Source organism: Miscanthus floridulus, chromosome 19, assembly GCF_019320115.1.
Source record: "Miscanthus floridulus cultivar M001 chromosome 19, ASM1932011v1, whole genome shotgun sequence".
Classification (NCBI taxonomy): domain Eukaryota; kingdom Viridiplantae; phylum Streptophyta; class Magnoliopsida; order Poales; family Poaceae; genus Miscanthus; species Miscanthus floridulus.
The window spans coordinates 93802411-93811738 of record NC_089598.1 but is presented as its reverse complement, the minus strand read 5'-3'; the positions used below and the strand labels follow the sequence as shown (position 1 = coordinate 93811738).

The following is a 9328-nucleotide window of genomic DNA, read 5'->3' as shown; positions in this document are numbered from 1 at the left end:
TTACCAAGGCAGGAATTCTTCTCTGCTTTGCATCGTTGCCTAATGGAGTGTCATTTGGGGGCAGAGATTCTTGTACCACCTTTTTTGTACCCTTTTTATTCCTCTTTTTCCCCATAGAGGGTTCGTCCCCACCGTAAAGGTCATTGTTCTTGTATCGGCTGGCCCCACACCGGGGACATTTATCCAGTGACTTGAACGTTTCACCATGAAAAAGTATACAGTGGTTGGGGCATGCATGGATTTTTTCAACCCCCATTGTCAATGGACTTATGACCTTCTTCGCTTGGTATGTGTTGGCGGGAACTGAGTTTGGTTGTGGCAGCACCCATGACAGGAGATGCAATAGATCATTGAAACTACAGTCTGACCAGCCGTACTTAGCCTTCAGGATGAGCAGCTCAAGCACAAAACGTAGCAATATCCAATGTGTCGGACATCCATTTTCGACACCATACACAGTCTCCTTCGATGCTTTTGTCACCCTTTCCAAATTTTCTAGACCTTTCAGGCTATTTAGTAAAATCTCTGGTCCAAGGGCTCAAATCATGTCCTCCAAATCATCTTCGTCCCCGACATGTGCTCCACCATCATTATTTGCACCATCTTCATCGTTACCATCCCAACCACCAGCATCACCACCTTGTTCATTACCAAACTCAAAATCCATTCGTGCATCAAGCTCTGCTAAATATTGGGACAGGGATTCTATGGTTTCGTCATCGTATTCCTCCTCATCCTCATCGTTAACAATAACCATTTCACCATGATGAATCCACACTATGTAGTCCTCAACAAATCCTCGCATAATCAAATGTGATCTGATGATAGTCACATCTGTCCATGCCATACGGTTCTTGCAATCTTTACAGGGGCAAATAATTGTATCCTTATTCTCTTTCAATGTCGTTGCATGCTTCTTTGCGGCTTCAATAAATTTATCCACCTCTTCACGGAAACCTGCCTTGAACCTTAACGAACCATACATCCAAGAGTTCCTGTACTCCATCTTTTACAACAACAACAAAACAAATATTAAAGGACTACTTATTCAGATATATATAAAAATGAATCAAATTAATAATTACTTGAGAATAATTGTATATACTTCAGATATATATGAATATAAATCTAATATAATTACATGAAGCATACAAACACACCATGGTAGAGAAAAATTAATTAATGGCCCATTTATCCATAAATAATTAAAATACATATTTATTGATTACAATAAACAATTTCAAAGACAACAATTAGCAACTATTATACTTTACCCATTATCTTTCATACAAACCCTAGTCCAATTTTATCAAATATAAATTTACAAAAACAAAATTAATAAAAAAACCAAACCCTAGATCTAGATCCACATGCACATGAAACATCCATAAAACTAACTAATTGTTCACTAAAATAAAAAAATGGACCAAATAAGGGACTGATCTTATTCTCCTTCCTAATTTACCCTAGTACATTTAAAACTTAGCTCTAATTTGCTTCATAAGTAGCTCAAGCACCATAGAAGAGAGAGAAAAATAAAGCTCTAATTACTCACTAACCAACCATTAAAACTTTAAAAAAAAGTGTGGAATAGTATTTTCTTAACTTCTACAACCTCTCCACTAAAGGATTTGAGACCAAAACCTTCCCCCTTAGTAGAGCAATTTTTGGGAGGTGCCCAAGGCCTCCCCACATTTCTTTCACGGGTTGGAGTGAGTGACCTGAGGAGTAAGAAGTGTTGCAGCTATTTTATATGTGGGTCATTTGTAGGGGCGGCTGGTGATTGAGCCGCCCCTACAAATCCGAGCTATATATACATGGGCATTTGTAGGGGCGGCTCAATCACCAGCCGCCCTACAAATAGAAATTCCAGGGGCGGCTGGTGATTGAGCCGCCTCTACAAATCAGACCCCATTTGTAGGGGCGGCTTGTATCACTAGCCGCCCATGCTGTTCCATTTGTAGGGGCGGCTGATGTCTGGCCACCCGAGCACGCCACTATAGGGGCGGCTCCATCACCAGCCGCCCCTACAAAAAATTCGACCCGTTGCTAAAAATTATTTTTTACATAGTGAAAGCTGTTTTGTTGTGAGAGAAAAATACTGTAGATTCTAGCTGATAAGTTCAAGCGAACATGGAAGGCCTTCCAAATAGGACCTAAAGCATGTGCTAACTTCTACTTGGAATTGCAATATAAAGGGGATGTTTAAAACTACTACTGTAAACTTAACCGAGGCGGGCATCACAACCGCCTCGGCCTAAAGGTCACGGTAAATCAGGTATTTACCGAGGCGGTTGAAATGCCCGCCTCGATAAATCGAATTAAAAAGCAAAAAAAGAAAAAAGCCGCAGCCCAACTGGACCTAGATCTAGGCCTCCCCACCGCTGCCCCTGCACGCTCCCCGCCCCCGACCCACAGCCGAGGAAGCCGGATCCATCCTCCACGCGCTCCTCGCCACCCGATCCACCGCCGGGGAAGCCGGATCCAGCCTTTACGTTCTCCCCGCCTCCCGTTCCGCTGCCGGGGAAGCCAGATCCAGCCTCCACGCGCGAGGCACCGCCTGATCCATGCCCATCGGGGAGGGAGAAGAGGGAGTCGACGCCAGATCTGGCCTCCCCACTGCCGGATCCGTCCTCCCCATGCACGCCGCCGTGGATGTGCGAGGGAGAGAAAGGGTGAGGGACAGATCCTTCATGGATCTAAGAGAGGAGAGAAAGGATGAGGGCATACCTCGTCTGCCGGATCTGCATCGGATCCACGCTGCCGGCCAAGGAGCGCGGCCACCGCCTCCGGCCAGGGAGGGAGCGGAGGCGCACCGGCCCTCTACGTGGGGGAGGAGCTGAGGGCGCCGTCACGCCGTGGGGAGAGAGAGGAACGGCCGCCGCCACTGTGGGGAGAGGGAGGGAGAGAGTGGAGGGAGGGAGAGAGAGGGACACAGTGGAGGGAGGGAGCGGGATGGGGAGGGGTGTCGGGCTGAGGGGGGCGTCAGGGCTAGGGAGAGACGGCTGAGTGAGTGAAACCCTAACTCCTCTCTCTCTCTCTATATATATAGAGAGAGAGAGAACTACTACCATGTAGCTGGCTACAAAATAACTTATTCTGTAGCCACTTTGAGTTACGATAATTACTATGTTAATTTACGAAATTATAGTAACTCCTTACTAAGTGGTTTACTATAACGTTATGGTAAATATCCTCATGTATTACAGTAACCCAACTATCGTAAATATGTATTGACATTATCGTAAATTAGTATATAAAACTATCGTAAAGAGAGGTGACTACAGAATAACTTATTTTGTAGCTGGCTACTGAATATACTCTCCCTATATATATATATGTATATATATATATATATATATTTGGATTGGATATGGGCTTTTTGCTGGGCCTCAAGAATATTAACCACCTAAAAAAATGGGGGTATTTTTGGAGGCGGGCCTCCCCGCCTCGGTTAATAGATTTTAGGACGTCTCCGTAAATCGATTTTGCGAGGTGGTTGACTGTGACCGTCTCGGTTAATAAAAAAAAACTACCTCAGTTAATCGCAGGCATTAACTGAGGCGGGCAGCCGACCCAACCACCTCCAAGGCCAATTTGAAAATGCCTCGCAATTTTTCGCAATTTTTTTTTGTGTAGTAGTGTGATTCCCCGCCTCCATCCGCCACGCCGTACATGGCCACCACAACAATGCTGGCTACCGATTGGTTGATGACTAGTACTAGGCAGCCACGAGTCCCTAATATAGCAATCTCTTCTTTATTCTCGCCACAGGTTGTGGTGACGATTTTCTCCACCATACTTGTGGCGCCGCCACAAAGGTGTGGCCAGTGAAGGCTGATATCCAAACACCCCCAAAGGTTGCCAGCAAATGTTAAAAATTACAACCCCACTCTAAATAGAAAGCAATTCTAGTTCATACTTAGTCAAAGTATCTAAAGTTTGATCAACTTTAGGGCACCTCCAATGTTGACTCATGAGCTAGCTCTAAACATACTATTTATATTTTAATAGAAAAGAGAACATATCTTTTGATCAAGAGTTAGTCTCATGTACAGTCTAAGATCGTGTGAGGTTGCCATATGTGACTATTCATGTTACGTGCTATGTGCTAAAAGTTAATATTATTGGAGAAGTTATCTTAGAGCTAGTGATATCTCATATTGATAAAGGTGCACTCATAGTAAGAATATCAATATTTATGATATCAAATAAGTACTACATTTGTCATGAAAAGAATGCAATTCTGGGTGCATTCTATGTCAAAGTGTCCAAAGTTTGACCAAGTATATTGGTAAAGAGATAAGTTTGACCAAGTTTGATCATATTCGATTTATTCCAACCAGCTTTTGTGCCCGTTTGGATACAACCTATCAGGCATTGCCTATCCAGGCAATAAATCCTGGCCCAAGCATTTAAAATCGGACATCTAGGAGCGCTGGCTGCTCTAGGCAATTTTTTTTATCACAACGACGGTTCTATCTAAGGCCTTGTATTGCTACCAGAGGACTCAGCTAAGGCCTTGTTTAGATGACCCCCAAATTCCAAGTTTTTTCACTCTCTCTCCATCACATCAATTTTTAGCCGCTTGCATGGAGCATTAAATGTAGGTAAAAAAATAACTAATTATACAGTTTAGTTGGAAATCACGAGATAAATCTTTTGAGCCTAGTTGGTCCACGATTGGACAATATTTGTCAAATAAGACGAAAGTGATACTATTCATCGAGTTGCAAAAAGTTGCAATCTAAACATGGCCTAAATCACGAGTCATCATGTGGACTGATTACATGAACAGGAGAACCATTCCACACCTAGAACTGTCATAGTTCCCATGCTAAACCGAAACTAGCAAGCTCGTGCGCATATGAGTTTATGTTGCGAGTTACGTTAGAAAATTTTGAAACAACTAAATGCTCAGACAGAAGAACACGTATATCACATTATCACACAGCAGCATGCCGCACGGATGGTCTAGGCATTTTTGTCATATACCTCCTTCCAAATAGGCGCTCAATGACTACCCCCGCCAGCTATCAGCATCATGCACAAATCTTACAGCAAAAAAGTAAACTAACATTCTCTATTATCGGTCGAATTTGAATTTAGAAGAGAATGTGCAGACTCATTTATCGCTGTTTGCTTAGATTGGGATCTCAATCATATTCGATTCCGTTGCAACGACCTTTTGTGCCCGTTTGCCTGCAACCTTGCAGGCCTCACGTGAAATCCCGTGGCATTAAGGATCCTTTTGTGCCCGTTTGCCTGCAACCTTGCAGGCCTCACGTGAAATCCCGTGGCATTAAGGATGAAAACAGATCGGATACGAACGGATATAACAGATATTATATTTGTTTTCATATTTCTATCCAAATTTAAAATCGAATACGGATATTCACTCTGTTCGTTGATACTGAAATTTAGCTTATGCTGGTGCTTATGCAAAAATGTTGTGAAAGAAAAACACTATTCTATGGCTGAAAAGCAGTTCTCGAGCAGGATGATCGTCAACCGTGACAAATATGATACGATTGAATATTGACATCACAAATAAGCGATTTGATTATTCGGATACAAATATGGTATTAGATATTGAATATTTGAACTCGGATACGACCAACCAAACGAATTCGGTCTCGAATACGGTCGGAAAATATCGGAACCGTTGTCACCACTACTCAGCATCCTGCTGCATATCATTTGCTACCTTCCTCTCTCCAGCTACTTCTCATGGCTTCCGCTCCACAGTTCACACCTGCAGACTTGTAGTCGCTAGTTTCTCACACTTGACACTCCCCAAGCTCCCACATACTCCGATCCGATCCCCCAGAAGAGGAGAGCGAGCGTAGGGTAGCATGATGCACCACCCTCACTACCTTCCGCGCCTCCACTCGCCGTCGTCGTCCTCCTCGTCTGAGGCGGTGGACATGGACCCCCGCGTGTGGGGCCGGCTGCCGCAGCCGCTGGTGGACCGCGTGCTGGCGTGCCTACCGACGCCGTCCTTCCTCCGCCTCCGGGCCGCCTGCCGCCGCTTCTGCAACCTCATCTACTCGTCGCCGTTCCTCCATTCCCACCTCATCCTGTCCCCACACCTCCCCTTCTTCGCCTTCGCCGTCCCTTCCGCGGAGTACCTCCTCCTGCTCGACCCCACCAGGCCGCAGGCGCCCTCCTGGTCCCGCCTCCCGCTGCCGCTGCCCGCGCCAGGCGCTGGCCACCAGGCGTTCTCCCCGGCGGCCGCGTCGTCGGGCCTGCTCGCGTTCCTGTCGGACGCGTCCGGCCACAAGACGCTGCTCCTCGCCAACCCCATCACGCGCCTCCTCGCGCCGCTGCCGCTCTGCCCCACCGCGCGCCTCTCCCCCACCGTCGGCCTCGCCGCGGGACCCACCTCCTTCATCGCCGTCATCGCCGGCGACGACCTTGTGTCCCCCTTCGCGGTCAAGAACATCTCCGCCGACACGTTCGTCGCCGATGCCGCCTCCGTCCCGACCTCCGGTTTCTGGGCCCCGAGTTCCATCCTGCCCCGCCTCTCCTCCCTCGACCCCCGCGCCGGCATGGCTTTCGCCTCCGGAAGGTAATTAAAGATAGCCTGAAGCGCACGTGTGTGTGTGCGGAATCTGTCCATGCATACACATGAGCACACGGCATGAGATCAAACTGACTACATGCAAGTTCTACTGGTTTCCTGTCGCAGGTTCTACTGCATGAGCTCGTCGCCGTTCGCGGTTCTTGTGTTCGACGTGGCGACCAACGTCTGGAGCAAGGTGCAGCCGCCGATGAGGAGGTTCCTGCGGTCGCCGGCGCTCGTGGAGCTCGGCGGCGGGATGGAGCACGAGGCGAGGGCGGCGCTGGTCTCCGCCGTCGAGAAGAGCCGCCTCAGCGTGCCACGGAGCGTGCGCGTGTGGACGCTGCGCGGCGGGCACGGCGGAGTCGCCGGCGGAAGCAACGGCGGCAGCGGGGCGTGGACCGAGATGGCGCGGATGCCGCCCGATGTGCACGCGCAGTTTGCGGCGGCCGAGGGCGGGCGCGGGTTCGAGTGCGCGGCGCACGGCGACTTCGTGGTGCTGGCGCCACGCGGTCACGCGAGCCCCGTGCTCGTGTTCGACTCGCGCCGCGACGAGTGGCGGTGGGCGCCGCCGTGCCCGTACCCGTACGCCGGGGGGATCGCCGCGGGAGGTGCCGGGTTCAGGGTGTTCGCCTACGAGCCCCGCCTGGCGACGCCGGCCATCGGCCTCCTGGACGCCACGGCGCCGGCGGCCTTTTTGCATGGGATGCAGGGCTAGCTGGGGGCTAGCTCGTCGATCATCGGTCGCTTAATTACTGGCGCCGTTTATGCGCATCTTCTAGATAACGGAAATCATTCCGCCGGTCTCTGCGTTGTGAGGTGTGAACACCATGAAATTTGGTGCTTTCCTAGAGCATGTTAGCGAAGGCTGCTGGTAAGTCTACTAGTTTGAGGCGTCTGTCTTTCTGAAAGACTCTTTCATATATGATCCTTAATTAGTACTATTAAGTTTGTGGTATTTCATGATTTATATGTACGGGGATTAGTTATATGAACATTTAAACTTGCTTTCTGCATAAGCATTTACAATCTAAAATAATGGACCATCCAAGAGAGTGAAGTCTTGTCTGCAGATCTGGCTTGTGGAGTGTGGTTTCTGTGGACAGTGATACTAGTAGCTTGTAGGCCAATTAATTTGCTGGTGCTGCTCCCCTGTGATCATGTATTCATGTGCCTATTTTATCTCTTGTCTTGTCATGAAATCATCTGATGAAGTTCATACGCACTGGTACTTCTACCAGCGAACAGTGTTTTCCTCTCACAATAAATCAGCATCAGCCAGCCCAAACCAGCTCAGAAACCAACCAGCGAACAGGCCGAAGATAGTTCATGTATTCGTATGGTATGCATACATACTAGTACTACCAAGATATATGTTGTTTTCAAGGAATTACCCATTCACACGTATGGATCATACTGTTGGTCAAAAGAGAATGCGATACTATCATAGGCCAAAAATTCATACTAAGATGAGTCATGACATGTACTCTCTGTGCAAGATGCTCGAATGAGCTAAATCACACACTTCATAATCTCTTTTAATCGAATCCAGTATCCATATAGTATCATGTGTGCTTGCTCTAGAATTAACACTTATGTATGTTTGACTTTAAGAAAAAAATATTTACTTTCAGTAGATATGAATCTTGGCTGTAAACTTGAAGAAAGAAGTGATGGGTGACTGGGAATTCAGTGCAAATTAAACCAGATAACAATACTCCTATATCAATGGGATTTTTCGTGGTTTGGGTCCATTTTAGTACCATCTCATGATTTGACAGGATTTCTCATTTAGGTAGTGCTTGGTAGAGCTTGTTGTGGCAGCGCTGTTATTGCATCCCTAGGAACTAAACAAGTCTACACTGCAGTTGCAGCCAAAACAGCTGCAAAGAAACACAGCCGAGCACACCGTATAAGCCTATTATCGGTGTGCTCTTTTTGGCTGAGGCTACTCATTACTACAGCCAGGATTTTTAGAGGCGATTGTAGATGATCTGTATAGATACGGCTTTTGATTGAGCCGTCCCTGTCCAAAAAGCCCCCGTTGCTTCAAATCAATTCTGTGGTAGTACTGCAGCTGCAGCTAGAAAGAATGCAACCGATCAGACCCTATTATACAAGATAGAGTATTTATTATGTTTACGAGAAATAAAGTAGAGATATATAGATCAACCCATAGAACCAAATATACATATTAGTTTTGAATGTAAGATCAAACATCCTGTAAGTTCTTTTTATTATTGTCTAGGTTTTTTTTTTTTTTTTGGCTATGCTAAAGGTTTGCTAAAAGGCACTGCAATTTTAAGCTTGCTTAAAAACACTATAGGTCTGAAGTAATTCCATATCTCTGTAGTTTCAGAAATCAAGCCATAGCCAGCTCATCTTCAACTGTACCAGAAGATTTAGAACTTCATGGAATCATAGAAGAAGGAATATGTACCCCCAAAATTTCCATGATACGCATGCAGAAATCTCCATAGGTCTCGAATGAAATCATAAAACCAATGTATTTCATGTGTCCCAATTTAACTTGCATATATATATGCATGTGCAAAGAAATCAGGATTCAGGAGATGGAACCAACCATGTATGTACAGGACTATTTTTGGCAATGTACAGTGGAACGGAGGAATCTCTTATGGGGAATGCACAAGAGTTTAGTACTGTACAGTACGAAGGAGGAGGAGCACTGGAGCAGTACCTGTTGGCTGGATCGGATCCTGCCAATGCCCACGGAAATCCCTCTAGCTTGCTGCCGCGCGGATG

General features: G+C 46.7%; 1 protein-coding gene across 1 annotated transcript; it reads left to right on the top strand.

The window, feature by feature from the left end:
• Window positions 1–5785: 5785 nt before the first annotated feature.
• On the top strand, window positions 5786–7453 carry LOC136525325 (protein ABERRANT PANICLE ORGANIZATION 1-like). Its single transcript, XM_066518326.1, has 2 exons — window positions 5786–6571; window positions 6692–7453. Exons 1-2 carry the CDS (start codon window positions 5856–5858, stop codon window positions 7278–7280), a joined length of 1305 nt encoding a protein of 434 aa, XP_066374423.1. The 5' UTR covers window positions 5786–5855; the 3' UTR covers window positions 7281–7453.
• Window positions 7454–9328: the final 1875 nt, after the last annotated feature.